Source organism: Odontesthes bonariensis, chromosome 22, assembly GCF_027942865.1.
Source record: "Odontesthes bonariensis isolate fOdoBon6 chromosome 22, fOdoBon6.hap1, whole genome shotgun sequence".
NCBI classification, from domain to species: domain Eukaryota; kingdom Metazoa; phylum Chordata; class Actinopteri; order Atheriniformes; family Atherinopsidae; genus Odontesthes; species Odontesthes bonariensis.
In genome coordinates this window covers 12,237,347-12,263,186 of record NC_134527.1, presented here as the reverse complement: position 1 = coordinate 12,263,186, position 25,840 = coordinate 12,237,347, and the positions used below count along the sequence as shown (strand labels likewise).

The following is a 25,840-nucleotide window of genomic DNA, read 5'->3' as shown; positions in this document are numbered from 1 at the left end:
GAACTAGGTGGTGACTATGAATCACATTGTGTCCTCATATATAAACTTGCCTCTCTTGCAGTGGGCAGCAGATCACTGATAAAAACAATATGGATGCATTTGACAGTGTAAGGCCTATGTGGCCACTGGGCACCTATAATACAAATGTCATGCTAGACTAAATCTGTTCTAAACTGCAAGGTAATGCTATATCTAATTAATTGGATTACAGCCTTGATAAGTTGATGAATGCCAGCTGCCTCAGAGGTTTTGTCTACTACAACAGTAGGTTTAATCCCTGTGCTCTCCCAGCTGACATTTGTTAACCAGCCGTTAATGTCAGGTATTTAAATGTATAACCATATGGCTGTGTTCTGTTGAGGTGGTTTATTCAGTCCATAAACACAACAACACGGGCCTTCACTGAGGATGGCAGAGTACACCATGTTTTTTCTTCCGCGTTTGGTCTTCTCTGAACAGGACTGAGAAGAAAAAAGCAAAAAAGCAAAAAAGAAAGAAGCGCGCGGTGTGTGTTTTTGTGTTGAACTTCCTCCCCACGGGTACACTTGTCACAGCGCATCCTCCCTTCAGCTGCCGCTGCGCTGCCTCTCGGTCTGTTTCTTTAAAACCAGTCAGCCCACGCCTCGAAAAGCGGCTTGTTCCGGCTTGCCCCTTTACATCTTTTTATCCTTGCTCGCAACATTAAAATAGTGCCCCCCGAATGTCGCGCGTCATTGTTTCTGCTGAGCCGTCGGTCCGCAGACAAAAGTGCACATCGGGCGGAGCACGCATGATGCGTAGACGTGCGGCGGCAGCAGCTCTCTGCCCGCGCAGCCCGGCGGTAAGGCGCAGCTCTGGCACCGCCATCACCGGCGGAGCGATACCACCATCTCTCCTCTGCTTCGGTTTGTCAAGCCGAGGGTGTGTGGCTCACTGTACCTGAGTGTCCGTGACCGTGTTGTAAAGGGGAGCAGGGGGATCAACATTGGACCACAGCACCTGTATCTTATGCGCTGAAATGCAGTGCCAGAATAATCTGCTTTCTAGAGGCATCCATCTGCTGCTGCGGCTGTTCTGCGACTGATGAAGATTTTTTTAGTTTTATTTTGATGCTTTCATGTGGGTGTGTATGAAGATGTTTACCCTGGTGCTCCTGTAAAGAGTGTGAGGTAAGTGACTTACAGTGGGTATAGTACCCAGAGCTGCACGCTTCTTTTCCATGCTTCTCAGGTTGAGGTTTCATTTTGTGAGTGCAATGCCTTTCACACTTTAGGGCTGTTTAAGTGTGTCTTTCGTCCCCAGTGGAAAATATCCAAGATCTTATAGCAGCTACAGATCTGATATCCTTCTACTATTGGCTCATCATAAAATATCTTAAACTGGAGCTGATGGAAAATCATAAGCAGTTTGAGGGCTCTGTAGCTGTTTGTGAGCTGCAAGTGGAAAGCAGGGATTGCAAAAAGAAGTGAAAGCACTCAGTGCTTGCAATAGGAATCTGTAGATGTACCCGTTGTAATGGTGGAGACTGTTTGGCGGTCCTCTCGAGCACAGAGATCAGAGTAACATCCCTGTTGCTCTCCAAGTGTCTCCAGTTTCCCTGCTCAGGAGTTGCTTATCATTAACCGGAGGTTTCAGTCTAAGAAGCAGCGCTGTCATCATAAAGTTAAAGCATGCGGCAGCCTGCCATGTTAGAGGTTACTAAGTAACCTGCTGAAATGCAACGGGAGGCAACTTGATATTCCAACATTACGAGGCAGACTGGAAAACTCTTGGTTTCTCCTGTTACTGCAGACACATATAGACATATGCTGCTGCATAAACGCCGTTTAAATCAGCAGCTTGTGATTGCCCTGCCTCCTATCCAGACACAACCCACACACACACATAAAATGACACACATAATGAATAATTAATCAGTCAAACCCACATACCCCCACAGCACACACAGAAACAAGTGTGCAGACACAATGAAACAATTGCTGTGGTGCTCACGGAGCTGACTAGTTTCTGAACAGTATCCAAATATTGGAAAACTACAACGGCACCTTTATGGCTTTGTGCTGCCACACAAAAAGCACATTCAAATGGCACCTGTGCCAGCACGTTATGTGAGTTTTATTGCAAGAGTGCCTGGAGTTCTTGGAGCGTCTTATGTCGGATTTCGTGTACATGCTGAGTCTTTAAAACTATTAAAGTTTAACCTCCTTGTCACTGTGCACCCGCTTGCAGTAGTTTACAGGCATTGTTTCCAGTTTTCAGTCGAAACAGAAAGTAAGCGTTCACATAAACACACCCTGAGTTTGACTAAATTCATGTGTCTGTGCTTGAGAGAACGCTTAAACAGTCAAGCATTTACATTTTGAAGTATTCAGTTTTCTTTTTTTTTCTTGCTTTGGTCAGCATTGTGGTGGGCGTGAGGTTTCACTTCTGCTGTGGTTCACTTTGCTGTTCACAGCAGGCTGTGCTGATGGGTTTGCCTTAAAGCTCTGGCCATATTTTATCTTTGTAGAGGGGATGCATTGGATCAATTTATTATAACTATGGGAAAGAATTGAAAGCTGCATGCGCTGATTATCAAAATGTTCAGAATGAGACTGATAATTACTGTGTTGAATGTCTTTCTTTATTTTTGTTTTTCTGCTCAAGTATTTTGTGAGATTTATGTGTCATAAATCTTTGTTTGTGGTGGAAACAGAATCAGCCCAATAATACCACAAATGGTTATGAGCGTGCTGCTCCAAACATGCTCATACCACATGGATTGTTGTGATTCTGGGGTCACACCGAGAGTGGCAGTGCATCCTCTTATCAACTGTTTTTGTGGTTTTTTTTGCATGACTTGATGAGCCACAGTACGACCCACTTTTTATGTTATTGGCTAGTGCCGACCTACAAACTTTTGTCATTTTCCTGTTTTATTAGACAGACAGTGTTTGGGAAACGGGGTGGGAAGCAGCAGATTGCACAGAGTGTGTGTGTAAGTGTAAGTGCGTCTTGACTCTTGAACTACTACACCACAAGAAGACCCTAAACTTACAGCTGCGGAGCAAATCTATGATGGCAGTTCATTCCAGCACAACATACTGGCTTTCTACTGTTTTCAAGCTGTTTGGGTTCAACTTGGCTTCAGATATAAATGTTCTGCTGTCGACACAGCGTGGACTCATTCATCACTCATCTTCTTCACGCACTGTAGGCCATCCCTGATGTGTCTCTCTGCAGTTACTGGGGGTGCAGTAGAGGTAACTGTGCCACCTCATTCCACTGGGTCCACAGAAATACTGAGCTGGAGTCAAAGATAAAAATCCCGCGGCACAGCACAGCCAGAAACGACTTGCTCCGTGATATGCAGAGTGAGTGACTGAACCACTAGATGAGCAATCTAGTTGCCAAAAATGTAATGTTGGAAGTTTATGCTTCTGCAATCTCACCGTTTCTGAACCAAAAGAATGAGCAAAAAGCTGGCGGGTTGTGCAAAGGTTGGAGTTATTTTATACAGATGAAGCCATTTGTTTTGATACATAAGTGCACCAGAATCGATATATAACGATTTTATTTATTTGATCATTTTTGCTACATGCCCGTTCTTGAGACAGGCATTCTGTCCTTATTAGGTCCAAGGAGTCATCATCCACCATTCTGCAGCAACTCTGCTGGTGTTTTTGTTCAAATTTACAGTCACGGGGCATGACCACAAAAATTGAAGGTAGTATTTCGTTGGATGCAATCCAAATGCAGGATGAGTCACCATTTTTTCTTGCGCTCCAGATAAGCACAAACTCCAAAATCTTGAACTGCCTTTTTTGTCATTGTGGGGCCAGACATGCCGAGGAGGATGATTCCTATGGAACACTATGCCAAGAACACAAAGCTACTAAGCTAGATGTAGTGACTGAAAATGGCAGCAAGATTTTGAATTGCTCAGCCCAGGTTTTGCCAAGTTTAAGATGCTTCATACTTCTCAAAAATATTTCCTCCCCTGGAAAACATAATTACAACATCTGTCAATATCCTTATTTCCAAGTTGTGAAAAGCACTCTCTGGAAACCTTTCTGTCTTGTCTCCTTTTAAAACTTTGCCAAAGGAAACTCCAGATGCCCTCCCCCACTCAGAAGGGGGGGGGGATAAGTGAGGATTCATTGCAATCCTCAGCCAGATGATAGCCAGCCAACGGTTGGCTGTAAAGACACAATGTACTTCTCATCCTCCGCTCAGTGGAGTGGGTGCCTCAGCAGACCCCAACAACAAATGCAGAACAAAACTTTCTCTGAACAATCCCAACAAAGTAAACTGCGTTTTTTTCTCACATTTAATTGGCTAAATCATTCTTGATGTAGTCTGAAATGTCACAGCCTGCAGTTTTCCCTTGATGAGGAAATTGTGGTCTGCTATAAAAAAGCACGCCCACTTCTTCTGTCACAAGACCTGAAGTAGTCATGACTGGGGGGGGGGGGCTTTTTGTGTGTGTGTGTGTGTGTGTGTGTGTGTGTGTGTGTGTGTGTGTGTGTGTGCACCTATGTGCACGTGACACACTTGCCTACATGCAAGCAGTGATCCCTTTATGTCAGTAAGGGAACTCTGGGGTAAATCTTTGGGGTAAATATTTGGTGCTCGCTTTGCAGTGTAACAGGATGTGTGCAGGAACAATGTCTGTACTGAGAGACGGACACGCATTGAGCCCCGCGGCAGCTGCCAGACTTCTGTTTTGGACTCTCCATAAAGTCAGGGAGGGTGCAGCAGCTGCACGGAAGCAACAGGTGTCTGTCAACGTGACTGCAGCCTGAGAATCACGCTTGAGAGTTAGCCCCCCGAGAGTTTGTACCACTGCCTAGTCTGCCAACACGCACAGAAAGAGTTTCATCCGGCTCACGCGCCGAGGTAAAACTCCCCACCTACATCTCTTGAAAAGCCCCCCCTCTGACCTGTTTCATCATATGAGTGTTACCTCACTCTTCCTCAGACGGTGGGTTCAGCAGTTTGTGGGCTACAATGGCTGTGGTCGATGTTAAATTTGGGCTCCTCGCGGAAGGAAATATGACGCGCGAGGACAGAGCGGAGCTGTCCACGAGACCAAGCAGCCAGCGCTGGCATCGCGAAGTGCGAACAGCTTGGAAGGTGCGTATACGTCTGGCTTCATACCCGGAACAGGGAATAATATATGAGGAGTATAAAAAATATATAATTTTTTTTGTGTCGAAGTTTGGGGCGTAGTCGTTATTTAAAGCTGAATGCAGCGCGTGCGTAATGCGCAAGGTAAGCTATCCGTTTACGGACTTTCATGTTTTTTTTCAATAGTTTAATTTTTACGAAATGTTGTTTTTCAAACGCAGAATGGCTTTATTTCTAAATGCACGTGGGTTTTTTTTTATCGACTAACACAGACATACAATGCAAAAACGTACACACTGGTCTCGTCTCACATTCTTAAATTCAGTGTGAACAGTTGTTTGTGTGCGTTGCTCTCTGATTTCTACTTCTTTTGTTATTCCCGGACATCTCTTGAAGCATTCGTGAAGACTGCGTTTCGTTTGTTATGGCACCTGCTCTGTCAGTGGACCAGCTGTCGTGACAAACTCAGAGAGCAACAGGTGCCCACTGTCTCCTCGCAGAGTCCTGAACAGATTTGCATTCTGGAGCCTGAAGGATGATATGTCTGTTTGATTAATTGCTTTGCTTATATTAATGGGTTGAAATGCTGTGCAGGGGGTGCACTAGATGCTGATATAGAAGAGGGGGCGTTTTTTTTTCTCTCGTTATAAGTCGTGTCCAAAAGTGGAAGATTTGTGTGAAAGTGACTAGTTTCTGAAGGCACTGTAGATAGTATCTTTGCTTTAGCTCCATGCTGCCTCTGGTTTTTGTTGATTCGACCTGGGGCTGTCATGGAGTAGTTGTGTTTGGTGTTTTGTGTGAGCAACAAGTTTTAACCTGCTGGTTGACTGGGGCCTTGCTGTGTGGAGTGTTTTTTTTTAAAGGTTCTCTGCGGGTGCTCCAGCTTCAAAAGTCCAAAGACATGCGTTGTAGGTCAACTGGTGATTCTATATTGGTTGTGTTAGCCTTGTGATGGACATGTGACCTGCCCATGGCGTAACCCATTGCTAAATGTAAGCTGGGAGAGGTTTCAGCTGTATAGGACATGTTGGATAAAGCGGGTACAGCTAATATATAAATGTATTAGTATTACTATTAGGTTGTAGCAGTAGCATTCTTTAATAATCATCAGCACAGTTCTGTTTTCATGTTAATGTTTATTTTGACAATGTCACTCGCTGTGATACAGTTTTCGATGTGTTATAAATCATGTGTGTCTAGCTTGTATTTTGAAATAAACAACTGGCTTTATGATTTACGCTATATGAAAAATAAATTGTCATCTGACAGAAGATGCACGTGTGTCAGTAATCATGAAAGAGTAATTGTGTTTTTTCCCAGCATCACTGCGACAGCGTTCGCATGTAGCCGGTGTGTTTCATCCTGTTTGTCTCTCTTTGTTTTTATGAGGTCCAGGTCAGTACAACACTGTAAACTGTCCTCTCTCTTTCACGCACACTCTCAAAGGTTGAAAATGAGTCTGTTGTACAAGTTGTTTTGGAACAGCTGACATAAACACAGAATATGTCTGACAAACGTTCCCTGAAACAGGAAGCTGGTATTATTCTGCTCTGCCTGTTTCTGTCTGGGTTTATCTGTTGTCTGCGAGCTGATTTGCTCTTGAAAAGAGTTATTGTGATTCAACATGAGCTCAGCTTTCATAAGATAAGCGAAGGTGGGTTTGAAAGAGCAATGTGGAAGTCGGGCTGACTCGGCGGAGCTGATCTCACTCACATTATTGCAGTTCTTTTTCTTCACTGTTTATTTTTGTTGTGTTTCACTGGCTTGTTGTCATGGTTGTAATTGGATGAATGAAATGTAGACCTGAAATGACGATCTGCCTTTTAATGCAGCATGAGTTGGGGCTTTGCCAACTACCTTTTATTTTTAAGCGCATGGGCACTTATATTGCTCACATCTGATCAAATAGATTTATGAGTTTAATGGAAAGAGAGGCCTGTGTTCTTAGTTAACTGCTTGTTGTACTTAACAGAGCTTAAAGAGTAATAAAGTTAATGCTGCTGCTTCATCTGCTGAGTATAACGCACATGCGTCATATAAGAGAGTGTCTGCATCGTGCAGATATTTTACAATGTACTGACTGGACTTATTTGCATGAAGCGCATTTAAATTCTAAAGCAGATCACAGTGTAATTGTCCACTTGATGATATGTAATAGCAACCCAAAAAAAAAAACAATATGATTTTTGATGTCATATGACAAGTGTAGAGTGTGACCGGAACATGCATGCCCAAAATGGATCTAACTTTTCATTCACTGTCTCAACAGCAAAACTTCTACAAGCCGTTTGAGTTTGAACAGCTGGTACATCATTCTGCCTTGTCCCTTACAGTCACCCTTGGCTCTGGCGAGCAGCTGCTGTTGCCGAGGAATCATCGACATGCATTCCCCCTAAGCTCGGTGACGCCTCCCTCAGCGTGGTGGTGGTAGGATGCCAGTGCAGGCGGCCCAGTGGACAGAATTTTTGTCCTGTCCCATCTGCTACAATGAGTTTGACAGCAGCGGCCACCAGCCCATCAGTCTGGGATGCTCCCACACGGTGTGTAAGACCTGCCTCCACAAACTGCACCGCAAGGCCTGTCCCTTTGATCAGACGCCGATCAGCACCGACATCGACCTGCTGCCGGTCAACTGCGCCCTGTTGCAGCTGGTCGGGGCTGAGGTGAGGCGGCGAGAGAGTACTGAAATGAGCGATCCTGAGACTGTTGGTTCAAACTTTAAACTTTGTCCTCTTTATATGTGTGTGTGCATGTCTTTGGTGTTTGTCGACGATGCTAGGTCCCAGGTGTTCAGCCGGTTAGCCTGAGCAGTGCAGCGGAGGTTGAGCACTACGAGGTCTGCCGGGTTTGTGTAGAAGAGCTGGCTCTCTACCTGAAACCTATCAGCGGCGCAAAAGGTACTGCACATAACGATGGTACATTTAGATGTTTGTTAAAGAGAGTTAAGCTTTTCCCATTCAATGTGCAGGGGCTGCAGTTGAACTGCTTCCTTAACTTCGCATGCTTACCGTCACACATCTCCTGACACTGGAAGGTTTTGTACTTTCATGGTATTCCGGAAAATTAAGCTCTGTGCGTTAACAGTTTAGAGGTTCATATTAATGAAACCAGTTCAGCCAGTTCTAGTTGCAACTGCCATGATTCCTTTTGGCTAAGGACATTGTTTGGATGGTTCACACTTGGTATCGTCTGGTCTCTTAAAAAGCCTGAAAAACAAAAAGTGTGAATTCTGTGGGAATGTGGGAGTTAAGATGCAAAATGAGCCTTCTGAAGCTGAATTAGATCTCAGCATGGCTGTTTGAGACTGCTCTATATCTGTGGGTACATCAAGTGTCGTTGGTTCAGAGGTCCATCAAATTAAGGAACTTTATCATTGTGACTACTTTCCGCAGACGCACAGTTTAACCCCAGAGCTGTCACTTCCTACAGGCGTAGCGAACCTGAGTCCAAGCGTGCTCAGCCGGCCCATGCAGAGGAAGCTGGTGACGCTGGTAAACTGCCAGCTGGTGGAGGAAGAGGGACGTGTTCGGGCGGTGCGGGCATGCCGGTCTCTGGGGGAACGCACAGTAACTGAGCTCATCTTGCAGCACCAAAACCCCCAGCAGCTCTCTGCGAACCTCTGGGCGGCGGTGAGGGCGCGCGGCTGCCAGTTTCTGGGACCTGGTACGTGAGCCACAGAGCACATTTTTCATTGTTTGAGAGAACTATGAGATAACTACATCATACACTTTCAAAATGAGGATTAAACATTTCGATTTTGTCTTGTAGCTGTCACAACTCAACGTGTTAAAACGGCGACGCTCGTTTAAGACGTGTTGAAGCTTCGCGCTAACTTTTGTGACTGGCGAAATGTACGAGAGCAAAGTGGCTCAGCCGCAAGAATAGGCTTCAAAAGTGTCTTCTTGCAGCATTTTTTCTTTAGAACAGAAAACATTTTGTTCACACTTTTCCTCGTATAAGCTTACAAAACCTTGATCATTGTGGACCGAACACTTCTGAGCCATGATTACAGCGGGCTTGTTGCATGGCCGCCCTGTGGCGCAAAAAGCAATTTGATTTTATGAAGCACAACATCAAAACAGAGCAGAAAACATTTGAAAGTAGCATGATGAAGAAATGCACAATACTTCTCAAGACACAACAGCAGTTGAGAAATGACAATGATGTTTCACAAAACACTGTTTAAAAACCAGATAAATGAAAAAAAAAAATTCACAAGACACAAGACATGCTGCTGAAATTCTGTTTTCGTTTCCTGATCAAACTGAGAGCTAATGCTGGTAACCGGTGTCCTGTGATGATTACTCATAGGGCAGATTCTGACTGGGAAATATTTTTTTCTCATGATAACAGAATGAGTTCATTGAAAAGTCTGAGGACACCTATTTCTAAATGTCTATTGTTTAATCTTGTCCTTTTCTCTTATGGTGTTGCTGTGCATTTACAAGCTCACGTGTGAGCAAAGGTGTCCGTGCTGATTCTCTCTCATTCTCTCCTCACTTCTTCCTTCTGCACCTTTTGCCTTCATCTCCCTTTGACTTTCTCATCAGCTATGCAAGAAGATGCACTGAAGCTGGTTCTGCTTGCTCTGGAGGACGGTTCAGCTTTGTCCAGGAAGGTGTTGGTTTTGTTTGTTGTCCAGAAGCTCGAGGCCCGGTTCCCCCAGGCCTCTAAAACCAGCATTGGGCATGTGGTGCAGCTGCTGTACAGGGCCTCCTGCTTCAAGGTACAGACATGATGAATGAGCTGCAAACGTTAACCATTCAGTGAACCATCAGAAAGATACAAACCAACCAGAGTTTTCAACTTCAAAGTGTCACTTCATAAAAAATAATAATAATAAATAAATAATAATAATAATAATAATAATAATAATAATAATAATAATAATAAACAACGATTTCCCTAGAATTAGTTAAAGTGATCGAATGAACTTTGGGAAAACTCCTTTTCAGCTCTCGAGTGATCTTTAGATTAGCATGACCTAGTCTGACAGCCTTATTATATATTATCACTCCCCATTGAATACTGCTGCTGCTTCTAGAGATATGTTTTATGTGTGTATTTCTGGGCCTGTTATCTGATGACACTGGCAGGGCAGAAATGTCAGCTATCTGCCTGTGACGTAAACACAGTCTAAATTTGCCCTCGCTGCCCCGCCTGGCAGGCCAGAGACAGACAGCACGGAGATAAAGAGAAAGATATATGAACGCACCGGATCGAAGAGAAGGATGAAGCGCAGCAGGAGCTTGAGTGCTGGCGAAATCTGAACGTGTTTTAGATTTGTAATAGATAGCCAGTGGAGTGTGTTGGTGTCTTATGATGATTACTCATAGGGCAGATTCTGATAACGGGGATAGTCCCTTTGTGTGATCTGAGCTTGAGTTTGCAAGTCTGAGGACACCACATACAGACAAAGAAAAAGGTCCACGAACTGTTACATTTGCTTAGAAATGTCATTAATTAATATATTAAAACGAGTTCAATAATCACAGAGTGATGAAAAATAGTTTGAAATTGCTCCAAAAAAAAAATCATGTATCATATTTACATTTCTGCATCTTAGAATTACATGGGATTTCCATGTGGGTACAAAATTACAATTGCTATCTCATACAAAGTTTATTTTTTAAAGAAACTATAAATAAAAACAAACCCTGAATTTGAAAAGTGAATCTGTTGATTTTAGGGGATTGTTGGTTTTGATATGGGACAAAACTGACTAAACGTAAGTCCTTGCATTCTCTCCCACTTCGCTCACTCTCTTGTTTTCTGGCCTCTTTTCCATAATCTGTCCTCACTGCCAGGTGACGAAGCGTGATGAAGACTCCTCTCTGATGCAGCTGAAGGAGGAGTTTCGTACGTACGAGGCTCTGAGGAGAGAACACGATGCTCAGATCGTCCACATCGCCATGGAAGCGGGCCTTCGAATCTCACCTGAGCAGTGGTCCTCTCTGTTGTATGGAGACCTGGTCCACAAGTCGCATATGCAGTCCATCATTGACAAGGTTTCATTATGATTCATACGTGTGTGTCGGCCGTCATCGTTGCTAGACTCATTCGGACATTTCTAACAAGCCAACAGAGAACAGAAGTGTGGGACGAATACTTTTAACTGCTCCAGTTTAGTAAAGACTGACTTTCTTCATCTGCTCCAGTTGCAGTCTCCCGAATCATTTGCAAAGAGCGTTCAGGAGCTGACAATCGTTCTGCAGAGGACAGGAGACCCCGCCAACCTCACAAGCCTTAGACCACACCTAGAGCTCCTGGCCAACATAGACCACAACCCAGGTACTTCACTCTGTCAAACAGCTCAAATACATTTTGTTTTAAGCATTTGTCAGAGCACACGGTGTTCGATGAGTGTTTAACATTTAAAACAGCCACTCTGCACTCTGAAATTAATTCCATATTCTGGCTCTCCATTAAACCTGCTTCTGGCATTATGACAAGTCATTACACACATTTTACTCTGCCTCAGTTTAGACTGTGAAACCACACAATGCACATAAACACAGGTCGGTGTTTGTATGTGATGTCATAGGGATGCTGAGCCCACAGATGCACTAACTTTGCAGTTTCATGAGAAGAGAGCTTCTGAATGTCAGCCGGCCACTTTGTCCGGCGCTTTAGTTTATTTTGATCGATGCTGTGAACTGTTACTGTGTGAATGATTTACCTCAAAGGTTGCAAGCTGCAGAGCTCCTCAAACACTTCCACAAGGATGACTTTTCATCCGTTTTGGTTCCGACCAAAGATCCTAATAGTTTTGGTCTACAACCAAAGCCTAAGCCCCTCGGGCACCCAGACTTTGACATTTGAGACTTTATCTACTATATCTACTCAAATAAGAGATGGATAGTCACACGTAGAGCACATCTGCACGTCCCCTTAAGTTTTAACCTTGAGATAGAGATCTTTGTAGTTTCTGAATAATTTTCAGAGAGGTATGCACTAAATTCTAGGTGTGTCTCAGCCTGATCTTCATGTAATAAAACACCTTGCTGAGAATTTCCACCTTATGTTGTTGATCTTTTTGCAGATGCTCCCACACCGTCATGGGAAGAGCTGGAAAATGTCATGCTGGCTGTAAAGCAGGTGGTTCACGGACTGGTGGAATTCATTCAAAACTTTAGCAAGAAGAGCCACGACACTCCGCAGGTACACTGATGGATCAGATTGTTGCTAATAATTACTCAGATTACTAACAAATAGTTGTTATCTTTAAATCACACCAGCACTGCAGTGAATCGCCTTCCTGCAGCACACCTCTTTTGTCCTGGTGGTGGCATCAAAAATAGTTTAATGGACATGAAATGGTCCTTGATCACAAACAACATAGCATCAGTGGTTGTGTTCTCTGTTTAATAGCTATTGATTATTTGACTGATGTAATAGCATTTAAGTGAATGTTAACACTGAAATTTGAATAGTTTGAGAAACAATGTAAATGAACCAATCCTGTGAAATATGAATATATACAGCAAAAAGAGCTTGAATGCAAAACTACCAGGTGCAAGGCCTGGCTTCTATATGGTGTCAGCTGTGGTTTTTATGATTCACATTTTGTGTTTGATTGTGAATTTGTAATTTTTTTCATTTTTATGAATACTTTTAGGTTTTTATTTTAAAATTTCATTACAATCAGTTAGATTTTGATACAGTTGCTTCATTTGCATCTGTTCAGGAGATTAGATCATATTCAGTTCATCATCATAGATCAGTTCTTGATGTTCTGGAGGCTACAGTTATTATGCAAATTGTCTCATGTATGTTGCAGCCTCAGGCCAACAGCAAGTATAAAACCAGCATGTGCCGAGATCTTCGTCAGCAGGGTGGGTGTCCGCGAGGAACCAACTGTACATTTGCACACACGCAAGATGAGCTGGAAAAGTGAGTGAGCACTCACATGCACTGTATTTTCACTGCCTTCAAGTTGAATAAGAAGCTAATTTTCTTAACATTTGTTAAGTATTGCAAATATCCAATTGCAAGACTCTTCTGAGCAGGTCTTTTCATTCTGCTGCTGTGGCCCCTCCTCTCCACAGATTCAGACTGAGGAACAAGAAGAGCGGCAGCGTGGGTCGTGCCTTCCCTCTAGCCCCGGGTGTCATGAATAAAAACTTCACCATGGAGGGCAGTATGCACAATGATGTGTCTGCAGGAGTGGAGCAGGGTCTCAAAAGCACAGGAGAGAACTCAGCCATGACAGAAGGAATCCCCAGCCTGACTCACCCATCGCTGATCTCTAGAGGGGCAGACATGATGGAGGAACTGAAGAGACCTGTGACAAATGGAACCAGTGCGGCTAATGGGTCCAGCAGGCTGTCTGGCACTAACAGGACTACATCAGGGTCAACAGAGCAGTAAGATTACACCTTCACTTATTGATTGGTCATCCTCTTTTGTTGGCATTTAAAGAGATCATTTTTACAATCATCTGTTGGCATGACATGTTGGAAATGATGTGCTTTTTCCTTTTCTTTTTCTTTTCTTACCTCATTACCAGCCCTAAATGCCTCATCACATATGTGTTGCAGACCTGATATGCAAAAATGAATGCATGATAACAATTAAATCAAGTTTATTTGAAGAAATATGTAATAATAAAGATAAGAACAAGAAAATCACTGCTCTTTTCTGTCAATAATTGGGGGCCTAGCAGCGAGGTTGCGGAGGCACCCATCGTTACTACAGATGAAATTGCAGAGAAAAGCCACATTTATAACTTGATAAATGTGTGGATTCGCATGTACTAGACAGTCTGTATCCGTGCATTACTAATGCTGCGTGTACACCAAGGGCGACCTATGCTGCCTGGTAGCGGAGGTAGCTGGAGAAGCTTCGCTTGAGAATTCTCTTTGGTAGCTTTGCTCGCTCGTGACGTCACATTTAGAATGTTCAATTTTTAAAGGCCCCGCTACTGCGTTAAAGCAACCTGTGTGCTGCACAATTATCTGCGGTGCACCGCCCCTCACGACCTGGCACTGATGACGGCTTTACCCACGGATGCAGACAGCGATGCAGCTGGCCTCCAGCCCGTTTCCAGAGTAGGCAGCAACAACGCCACTCGTGAGGCCATTCGGGTGAGGGAGACGTTCATGGCCTACTTCGCCAATGAGGGGGCGGTCACCTGGCAGCCTTGACACCCGGCACCACAACGGCACTTTTAAGAGCCACACAACGGCTCTTTTCAGAGCCACCAAATGCATTGAAGGCATAATCCATACTTCCATGTCATTAGCCATAAAATAACCTTTCAGTTCTTCACAGGAGCGCAACCGATGCAGTTCTTCACAAGCACAACTTTAGCAGGTGCGGGTTTGCGTGTGGGTTTGCTGTATATAATTTGTCATAATGCATAATTCGTACAGATAGTACTAATGATAGTACTAATGATAAGATAACATAGTGATGAGATAATGATAAGATAACATAGTAGTGGTGGGCGGACACCGCGGCGATTAATTTTTCAGTAGCCATGTTTGAAGGACGTAGGAACTAGGAACCAAAGTTTACACGTCTGTTTCCGCGAACCCCGCGGATTGTCGTGGATTGTCGCGGAATCTGTGGATTGTCATTGGTTTTTGCCGAACCGCGTCATAGCTCATTACCATTATATTAGCTTGTGTTTAATGGCTGGAATCTGCTCTGGTCGCTCAGTTAGCTCACCCTCCATAGAGAAATAATGATTTCCGGAGCTCAGGTAGCATAGGCCGCTCTTGGTGTACACGCAGCATAAGAGGGGCAGTCCTGTGTTCATTCTTTCTCTTTGTGTCTGTTCCATAGGAAGCCCATCTCTCCTCCCAGGACTCCAATCAGCCACTCATCAGCGTCGTCTCCCTCGTGCACAGCTGGCCACGCTGATGGTGCTGCTCCCCACCCTAGACACGGTCAGTTCATTTTGCCCTCACCACATCCCTCTCAGGCGTCAGAGCTGTACTACCAGGAGACCCACCCTACGTACGACACGGCCCACTATCCACCAACCTGTGAGATATTTTTTAGAATCATTTTGAACTTTAAACTACACTACTGTCGTCTTGAAGGAGTGCAAGTGATTTGCTTTTCCTCTGCAGCAGGTTCCTACTATCCATCTACTCTTCATCCCCCTCACAAACCTTGTATGGCTCGCTTCCTCCGATCCTCCAACGTCCCAGAATCCTCTCTACCGCCTTCCATGGGCCCTCCGTCGTCTTCTTACCTTAACGACCCTCAGACTCCACACATGCCCTCTTCCTCTTCGTCGGGGTACCCGCCTCACCCGCCAAGAGATCGGATGGGAGCTGCTGCCTTCCATCCTCACCCGGGGCAGCCTCAGTATGGGCCCTTGGGTCCTGCTCATGGTGTTTACGCTCCCCTCTATGACAGCAGGAGAGTTTGGAGGCCTCAGGTAAGCCATCTGTTAATTATCATTCTACTATATCACTTGGTCTTTCTGCAACTGAATTGATGATGACCTTTACTGTTACAGCTGTACCACAGAGAGGATGCCAGGAGTAACTCACTGCCTCCAGAGGTGCTGCATTCCTCTGTCTACCAGCCTCCACTCAGGGAGAGATTCAACTCTCTAGATAGCAACTACTGTTCAGGAGCTGAACACCGTCCAGGGCTACACAGGGTAGGTGAAATGATGCGCATCATCCACTGTGACCAAGGAGAATACTCTGGATTGATTTTTTTTTTGAGGGAAAGATGTTCTGTTAGCCACATACGGTGTGATTCCTGCTCTATGTGCATCTCTCTTTTATTCAGACAGATAAAGCTACGAGAGCCCACAGGCTCTCTTTGAAATCAACAGTCATTAACATTTTAAAGCATAAAGTGTTTCTTCCTTTTCTTTCACTTTTTTTCTAGTCACCTCACCCCATCCAATGACACCATCTATATTAACTGATGGTGGTCTGACGGACACTGAACAGATTTATTGCTCATTTCTTCTCTGCATCTTTTCCTTGTATTGTTTTCTGTTTTTACACCCACGTATCAACTCACCTCTACCCCCCCCCCCCCCAGTCCCAGAGCTGCAGTATGGAGCTTCAGCCTCCTCTCCGGTCCTCCCACTTCTCACCCATTTATGTCTCTGCTTCTCCCACTCACTTTTCTCATCCTCACATCATCATATAACGTTCACAGTAAATCTTCTACAGTACAGTGTCGTTTGCCAACAGCGCTGTGTAAGGCTACGACATCTGTGGTGACTTGTATGAGCTGTAATGCAAGATAAACTTTTGCAAATAGTTGTTCAAATAAGAGGGGAACAACAAAGGCAACTTAGCATTAGCATTGAAAAAAAGCCAGTAATAGGTCAGTGCAACTTGCACTACTATAAGCTTGCTCCAAGAAGAGGATTTCTCTGCTGTATGAACTCTGAGAGGACGCAGAACAGTGTAGTGTTTCAAACTTTGTGGAGAACATGCATCTGTACCTGTCTTCCTGTGTAGACCAAAACCAAATATAAAGTGCAATCAAAGGTAAAACTGACAACTATGAAATCATACCGATGTGTTCCTGGTTTGAGTCAGATCTGTTCACCACATCGTCCCTGTGAGCTGTCAGTGTGTTGAAATATGACTGTCACTACAATTATACCAAAATATTGATCTTTTCTCTCGTCTTTTCATTCTGTTTCTCTCACTTGGATGCTGCTCCTTCAGGACTATGGACGTGTTCCTCTCGGCTACGAGGATCTGTTCAGAAGGAAGCAGGAACAGTGGGCTAGTCATCATCACCATCACAATGCCAGCAGGCCCTCCCAGTCTTCCCCCATCTTCACCATAGACTTTCAAACAGAGGTAGAAAGCAAATAACCAAGGCAACATATATCAAGCTCACACAAAGCATTGTTATGGGTGTTTACAGGCATGATAATCCGCACTGTAAGGTCATTATAACTGGTTTATTTATAGTGTCACTGCAGCCAATTTAAACCAATGATACCAAACTGTTGAGACTTTACCACTTTTAATAATGTTGTGTTCAAATCGTATCCTAAAAGCTTAGGCTTCTGCTGTGAACAATGCTATTTAGGTGGGAGATAGTTGCCTAGCAACTGTGGAAAAAAATATCATAGCAATGCACAATTGTAGAGTGTGTAGGTGTGTGTGAGAGAGATGGACAGAGAGGGAGAGAGAGAGAAAGAAAGGGAGAGGAAAAACTTTACCAAGCAGTGACTCAAGCATTCAGTTGAGTAAAGCTTTGTTTGACATCAAATCAAATGGGTTTTTGTGCTTACACACTCGGTTAAGTAGCATACTAAATATAACCACAACTTTTTAAGGTCCAATTAACAAGACTTAGTTTAATTTTGCAGCTTCTACCTTACACGAATAAGCAAAAATGTGCAATAAGAGTGGTTAATCCATTTTTATATCTAGAGATCTTCATGATTGATTCATTTGAACGAATCAAATCTCTTGTGTGGTACTACCCCCTTTTGAAGGGAAAGTAATTACACTCACACTGTTATCACGTGCTGAGGCATGTTATTAAAAGATATTAAACTACATTTAAGACATTTTCACAGTTCCAGGACAATACTTCCTAATTCCTATAGACTGTAGAATTGCCCTAAGATGCAAAAAGATGTATCAGAAAATGGAACAGAATTTCTGAAAATATGATAAACACAAAGACCAAATTCCAACCTAACCAGAAGCAATGAAGTGTGTCGTGTGGTTCTTCCTCTTTTCCCCTTTCTTCTTTTAGCCCTTCCAATGAAGGGAAAGCCATTCGTGTTAGCTCGCTCCATTGAGGGCATTCCTATTAATGCCAAGTTTCTATTTTTGTTGTGGAGCATCAGACACTGTTTCTTGCATGCCTCTGAGGTTTTTCGTGCTATAGACGTCGCTGTTTCGCAAATTGCTGTAGCCTCCTCCTTGAGAGTCACTATGCAGATTGAAACCCCTGGTTTGCTGTGTAGTATAAGTAAAGACATGATATGCATTGTGTTATATCAGTTTGCTGAATGTATCAGATGTGTATATTACATTTTTAGATCAAGGTCTCACACACACACACACAGGCTGCTGTTCTGTCACAAGACTGATACATGTAGACAGCACACATACACATTACTGTGTAGATGCCATAGATGATCTATTTAGTTAGTTATCACAGAGCTGCCATTTACATCTAGTCCCCGTAGCTTTTGTGCTGGTCTTTGTAGGTTTGGAAACGTGAAGCAAATGCTGCTTCTTCTGTTACAAGGTTATGGTACAGTCCAGTATGGTACAGCTCACGTCTGTTGCAGGTAGTGTCACGTAACTGATACTATCTGATGTTGATTGGTCAGAGAGCATCATCACCTGTCAGCATAAACATCTTTCTACAGGAACACACACGACACGCATCCTTGTCCCACGAAGTTGTCTGAAAGTCTGACTCACAATTTACAAATTATATCATGGATATCTAATTTGTGCGCTCGGATTGTGTACCGTTTGCTAATGACTAATGAATACATGAACGTTTTTAATCACATTGATTGATTTATGTCTCTCAGCTGACAGGAGCTGAGCTCTGTTGCACTGTGTCTTTATCTTTCCCGAAAGGTAGTCAAACTCTTCACAACTGAAAGCCTGTCGTTAACTCATTAAATGCAATAATCTAGACTCCCTGACTCGTAATAGTTTTGGATTAAAGCGATTAATCGTTAATAAAAGCGCCCACTGTCACGGGATGTTATATGGAATGCAAAACAAATCTTGGTAGAGACATGCTGGGTCAAACCGCTGTATCGTACTGTTCCACGCAATGGAATAACACCAAAAGTCTCTTATTTAAAAAGGAAAGTGATGTGTCTGTGCTTTTTGAATGTCTCTCTTTTCAGTCTGTGGAAAGCAGCGGAGGTCAGTGTGCGGGGTGCAGGTTCAGAGGTGAGGAAAGCTTGGCGCACTACTCTCCGTGGTCCTGCGGTACCATCGGGCCGTGCCTCAGCCCCTTCGAGCCTGAAACTCACACCCACACCTCGGCTCACTCCTGCTCGGAGCGCCCGGTGAGACCCCTCACACACCTGCAAGCAGGCGATAACGCTCACGCATCCAGAGACAAATTGTTTTTTAAACTTCGATACACGCAGGAGTTGGACAGTAACGAAAGTGGAGGTGGTGGCAATAGTGGGAAACGGTGGCTGCATTCGTTGGATCACTACCGGCGCTTAAAAGATGAGGACCCAATCATTCCCTTTAGTGAGGGGCCCATTATCTCGAAGTGGGGTGCCATCTCAAGGGCATCTCGCACGGGCTACCACACCACTGACCCTGTCCAAGCCACAGCCTGCCAGGGCAGCGCCAGCACCACACCCATCAACTTTAAAGGTAAGGAAAGGTACAGGGGAGGCGTTGGAAAAACCGAGGAATGATCACAGGGACACAGGAGAAAATAAGTTTGTTTAGTTCTTTTTATATTAGACTAAATAGATCACATCAGCTCATGAATTGCTTAAAAATCAATTAGCCTGTCTTTCAGTGCTTGAATTTTTTATTTAAACATGTATTTTGTTTTACAGTCTTAACTCTCAACGCAAAAAATATACGCCTGTCTTTACTGTTATATGTCTGGCCTTTATCTGCCCATAAAGCTTCGATTTTTTTCTTCTTTTTACTCCCTTTTCTTCCATTTCTACAGATTACAACTCCCACCTGGATCACAGGGACTACAGGTGGAGTTCCAGAGGATCAGACTCTTCGAGCCACTCCAGTTTCCCTGAGAGGTACGGCATTCAATTTCTAACTCGATACAGTGAAATCGGTTTCAGCAGATGAACTTTTCTTTATGCCAAAGGGGCCAAGCTGACAATCTGCCATTGGGAGCATCTGGAGCTTAAATTAACAGCTGTCTTTTTTGTTTCGCAGCGTCTGCGCTGTCGGACCTCGTCACTGTCATTTTCAGGCGATTTGGCATTCTCCGTTGTGCAGATTAACTATTTAGATCTTAATTTTTTTTATTTCCACAGACCTTTGTGTTCCTACTTAGAAGGTCATCAACACACAATATTCCATTATCATCTTTCTTCAGATGTCAAACTCGTTTTACTGAGAATATGACAGTTGCAAAAGGGAGCACGACTGTACTTTGTTTTATTAAAACAAAAAAGTCAACATTCACTTGTATTTGTATGTTTCAGTGAGCACCTTTGTGGATCAGAGCTGCACGGTCGTCGAACTTCAATAAGCAGTGGAGAAAAAATTGTGTCTGATCTGCAAGCTCATCGGACCGCCTTCAGCCAGAATCGGGAGCGGGCCGAGAGTGAGCCAGACCCAGATCGAGACATCGAGCTTGAACTGCGCGCTCTGGACATGGAGGATTCAGACCACCAGGATATCAAGTCTCAGGTTGGTCCCGTTACTTTTGATGTTTTGAAGCTTTCAGTTGAACCTATCCATCGCCGCCATTGGAAGAATCTTAGTGCTCAATCCCAGTCTTAATGTAATACACTTAGGTCCAACCAAATCTCTCTAACATCTGAAATCTTTGCCTCACAGGACTCTTTAGATCTGGCCACCCCACAGTCTCAGGATGCCTCCCACCTCCTCCCGCCTCCCTGCTCATCTCCCCTCCTCCAATCCCCTGCAGAGGAGCACCCCCAAACAGAGGGTCTCATGACAGAAAAGATGGATGCCCACCTACTGAAAAAGATGGCCTTTAGGTGAATTACCATGGTAACCATTTAAAGGGTTGCCCTGTTTGCAAACGATCTGCACACGCTTGGCCTGCACAACTCTCTTAATCCTTTCTTTCATCCTTTCTCTTTTTTGATCATGCAGGAAATCTCTGTCTCCAGGAGGGCTGGTCTCTGGAGGCCTTGGCATCGGGAAGCTGGTGCTGCGGGCCGGACCTCCTCGACTCGGCGATGCCTCCACCAGGGCTTGTCCTGAAACACCTGAAATGCTGCTCAATGGAAGCTAAGGCGATACAAATTCTGACCTACAGTGAGACTGATCAATCATCTGCCCACAGGCCAACTGTGGTTAAAAGGGAATATCATTCAGTTCCAGAGCTATAGGTCAGCAGTCTGTGTCACACTTCAAGGGGCAGGAGAAAACACACTGTGCTGCCCGTAAGTGCTGATGTTCATGTATGAGTAGATGCCAAACTAGTCAGTTTTTGCTGTTTTAAACCTGGTTACATTTAGGGACAGGATTGGAGAGTTCACAGTAAGTCGCTTCAGAGAATGTTCGGCAAACTTTTTTAAAAACATGGCTAAAGCTCATGGGTAACAATATGAAGGGTGAATTGTCTTCTGTTGTTCTTTTTTTGATTCACTCACAGGATATCATTCATTCATGATCCAAACACATTCAGGGTGACAGGGGGGCGCTGGAGCCTATCCCAGTTGAGAGAAGGGGAGGGTACACCCTGGACATGATAACCAGACCATCACAGGGCCAGCACAGGAGTTAAACAACCATGCACACTCACTCCTAGAGTCAATTTAGAATCGCCAATTAACCTGACATGCATGTTTTTGAACTGTGGAAGCCAGAGTGCCCGGAGAGAACCCGCGCATGCACAGGGGAGAACATTCAAACTCTACACAGAAAGGTGATCAGTCGGGATTCTTCTTCGTGTGAGGCGACATAGTTAACTATCACACCGCTATGCATCCTCGCAGGATGTCTTAGATCTTATATTTTCCTTCATTTATTTCTCCATAGGTAGCCTCACATCACAACAGGAGCTTAATTCCGTGCTCCTAGAACTGACTTTATTTACTTAAGTGAGATTAAATAAGTGATTTTACTGTAGTAAATTGTGCAGTTATTTAGTTATAACCTACACATGTAATGCTTTGAGCATAGTTCCTGTGTGTACTTGCTTTTTAGCTTGTGCCTTCAAAGAAATGTTTTCCTATAAAGCTGGCACCGATTTATACTCCAGCCCCGTGTAGCTTAAAGAAAGTATTATTTACCCCCTCCTAAAACAATTAAGATGTCTCTGTTTGACTGTCTCTTAACATGTAGAAGTATAACACATGCGCTCTCTAATCCGCCTTACGATGCAATGATTTCAGCCAGATTTTGGCTCTTGCTTGAGTGTAAAGCCTTTCTTAATGTGAGACCCTACTGGCATTCAAGAGCTTTGGTCATTCACATGCCTTACTTCTCCCCAACTGAAAGAAAACATGCCACATACAAGTATTTATTTGATGACATGTTGTCTGATCTGCATCCATGCAAATTAGCACATACTTAATTTGTGCTAAATAAAGCTAAATTAGACTTTATTTACTGTTTTTAAACCCGATCATGGACTTGAATCATTTTCTTCATGCAAGTCACCACCTGGGAAAGTTTCATGGCAAGGAAGTTTTTATTAGACACCTGTAGAGCCCCCTCAAGTATTTTCTTACAAATTGAGATGTGCTAGTGATAGGTAATAATGACACTTAAAAGAGGAAAGCCACTTCATCGTTCTGAGAGAATAAAAGAAGCGCAGAACGGTAAACGGAGGTCTTTCACGTGTTGATCATGAAACAGGCCTCTTGTCTTTTGCGTGTCATGTGCTCTTTTTTTTAATTTGAGCTCCAAATTCCTCTTGACAGTCATGGGATCACAGGATACAATGGCACCGTCGTAAACAAAGTAATGAATGATCATTGGTCTGGCGGTCACATGTTCAGTGGAAGCCACTTTAAGTCTCATTTTCTTTTTAAATCCACATTGGAAAACATTTAACATCTGCTGTTGGATCATTCTTTCTGCATAGTTGGAAAAGAAACGGTTAATCTTGGGTGGAGAATATATATTTTTTCAGCAGCAGGTGGGGTTAATTGAGCAGTTAGAAACTACGTAAACACCTTTGTGTCCCCTGTAGTGATAACTGGCATCTTTTCCTTCTGACTATAAAGTGCACTGTCTCACGTGCTCAGACGACACGGTGTACACGAGCTGTTATTCACACACAACTGACACAGACATGCAACACAGTGGCCTTTCTCTCCTTGGTGTTGTATTAAGCCCAACTCCCATCTACTTTCTGTGGTGTTGTTGGACGCGTAGATGTGAATCTCAAAAAAGGAACGCTGGAAATTACATTTTTGTAAGCCTTACGTGCTTTCCAGTCCAGTCCCGTTTATGTTGCTGTGAACTCGACATTCACCGCTCCATCTCGGTGTTTAAAGGTGGAGCCGGCGACAGTGAGCGACGCCACCTCTCGTGTTTCTTCATGCTAATTTATTTGGACTTTTTGAGAAGTTTTTGTTGATTGTTGTTTTTTCTTTTGAAGCGTTGCTAACTTCTGTGAAGTTGTGTATTTTGTATCAGGATTTCTGTTGTTTTGTTTGCAACTGATGTAGTGTTTGCTTGCCGTCAGATGGGCCGTCATCAGTGCGTCGTGATCCACCAAAGTCTGCTCCTCTGCAGTTTCGTTTAGCGTGGCTGATCACCATACCGCCGGGCTGTTTAAACTTTTGTTATATCCCTCCTGCCTCAGCTAACATTAGAGATACGCTGCCCTTAAACTGTTAAGTAAACAAGTGAATGATCTTGTGACTGTTTCCACCTGGCTGCTCGGAAAAGCAGGAAGAGATTCATTGTGACTTTTGTGAGCGCTATTTTGAAGATACTCCCTTCTGACCATAACAGGTAAGGGCTGGCGCAGGTGATTTAACTGCACCCGGTTATTGAATAAGCCCGGCTACCTACTGTCACTCTGCTTCTGTTTACAACTTCACCTTTGAAGTCATGTAAAGTTAAGTGCCATGTTGTGTACAGTACAATCAGTCCCAGTAATGTTCCTAAAGCTTTTCATATTCCCTACATGTAAACTGTGTGAGGAGGGATGGGCTCAGTCAAGGTGACAAGTGAGACACTTCTCTCTTGCAATTCTGCTGTTCTCCATTAGAGGATGCTAAATCCTTGTCTGTGTGAATCGCTCAGGGAAGACCTCATTTCCTCGGCTACCTTGTGTTTTTTTTGTTAGTTTTTGTCCTCTGTACTCATATCTTTGAGTCTTCAGTGGAAGTATTTATCTGAATTGCAGGCCCTTTCGCTCAGAGTATAAATGGGTTAAAAGCATTAGCACTGATTGTATTATTTGCCAATGTTTACCTTGCCAGTGTTTCCTTTTGCCTCATAGCAATCAATATTGGCTGTGCTATTTGTGTCATGACAAAGGGCTGGGCACATACTGGACTGTATGTAAAAACAGTATTGTGTTGAAAGTGGTTATTTAAGTGTCTGTGGAGCACTGTTGTAGTGGCTAATTGCGCTGCACTGATTTCCACCCCCATCACTGCCAGCGGGTGCCAGCGAGTACCCCTCCCCACCGTCCTCCCTGCATCCTGCGTCGTGCATGCAATATAGTCCCTCTTGTGATGGCGGAGGAGTATTATTGATTCTGTAGTTGTGATACAACACACCCAGCGCTGTAAGAGTTCTGCACATGCCCACTGTGTGGCCACGTCAAGTGCTGAAGTTTGCTTGCGGCATTTTAATTGCTTGCTCATGACGATTTAATTATTGTTTATCAGAGGTTATATTATTATCACTATTACTGTTATGACCACATTTGGTTGTTGTTGTGGTATTTTTCCTTCCCGTTATATTCTTATTCTGCTTCTTTGTTTCGAATTTGAGAGTTTGCGGAAACTTTTTCACTAGACAAAAAAGTGACTCATTATTCTATAGTATATGGGGGAAAAAAAGCTTGTTTGTTGATCGTGAAACATGATGAACTGATGTTTTTTGACTATTCATGTCTGTATTAGACATTTTATTTGCAAATCTATTGTTCGATTGAAACTTTTAAGAGATGGTACACATCCGTCATTGTATACAGTCTGGCACCATCATTAGATGGACTTATAGTATTAACGCTCATTTCTACAACCTGTTCAAATCTGATATATTTAAATGTTTAAACCGTTGGGGCAGTCGTGTAATGTTTCAGAACAAGGAGAATACAATCCTTAAGAGACAGTATGTCTAAAATGTCCCCAAATTGAATAATACTGTTACGTATTCCATTTATTTCCTTGGAAATATCTCATTGTGAAAGGTTTCCCTTTTACTTACTTTGTGGTAATGCAGGACTGGAGTAGAGTCTAACCTATAGTGATGATGATTTATGTGCTATTACTAATAGATGAAACTGATTGATTCTTCTGTGCATTTTCTGGCTCGTTCAGCTGTATTATACTGACCCACAGGGAGCTCGGCCAAGCAGCAGATCGCTTCTGTATTGCACTGGGAGATAGATTTATGAAAAAGGCAAACTACAGCACATGAGACTGCATGTTATAATAAAACCAACAAAAGAAATGTTTCTTTGTGACTCTTGTCGTGATTTGTGTTTTACTCCGTTTGACAGGAAACAATCGTTTTTTTGTGCATTAAGCAAAAGACAGTAGGAGTTCTTTTAAGAATACGTATTTAGGAATGTATGTTTTTTTTTAACTTCACATTTACGATGAAGAATTTTGCCAGAAACAATAGAGATACTACGTTCCTCTTAAGTCATAACACATGGAGAAAGAGCACGCACGGTATAGAATGGAAGAAACTTGACAAATGTACAAAAGAATCTGTGATCCATGAAACAGAACGGAGGAGAATTTTGATTTCCAGATCGTCTAACAGAAGGAACATGATGTGAGAATGATTTATTAACAAAAGAACAGTTTGGGATCTTTGGATTGTCCATCCAGACATCTACATCATTCACCCAAATGAACAACGACTGCCTGAAATGAGAAACCTGACTGTGAGTCTTCACAGGCAGCATAAATAGGGAGGTATAAATAGGAGGT

The 25,840-nt window shown here is 43.4% G+C and overlaps 1 protein-coding gene across 7 annotated transcripts; it reads left to right on the top strand.

The window, feature by feature from the left end:
- Positions 1–695: 695 nt before the first annotated feature.
- On the top strand, positions 696–25,356 carry rc3h2 (ring finger and CCCH-type domains 2). Of its 7 annotated transcripts, none has more exons than XM_075456648.1 (20): positions 696–1,148; positions 4,940–5,094; positions 7,422–7,751; positions 7,868–7,985; positions 8,518–8,751; positions 9,639–9,814; positions 10,896–11,096; positions 11,247–11,379; positions 12,131–12,249; positions 12,869–12,981; positions 13,137–13,454; positions 14,878–15,080; positions 15,168–15,481; positions 15,563–15,709; positions 16,746–16,883; positions 18,920–19,406; positions 19,717–19,801; positions 20,216–20,423; positions 20,574–20,737; positions 20,856–25,356. In XM_075456648.1, exons 3-20 carry the CDS (start codon positions 7,521–7,523, stop codon positions 20,995–20,997), a joined length of 3,531 nt encoding a protein of 1,176 aa, XP_075312763.1. In that variant the 5' UTR covers positions 696–1,148; positions 4,940–5,094; positions 7,422–7,520; the 3' UTR covers positions 20,998–25,356. The 7 variants fall into 7 exon arrangements, with proteins under 7 accessions (XP_075312763.1, XP_075312762.1, XP_075312766.1 ...); XM_075456649.1 differs by lacking the exon at positions 696–1,148 and adding an exon at positions 4,572–4,857; XM_075456652.1 differs by lacking the exon at positions 696–1,148 and having other exon boundaries at positions 4,573–5,094; positions 18,920–19,084; positions 19,169–19,406.
- Positions 25,357–25,840: the final 484 nt, after the last annotated feature.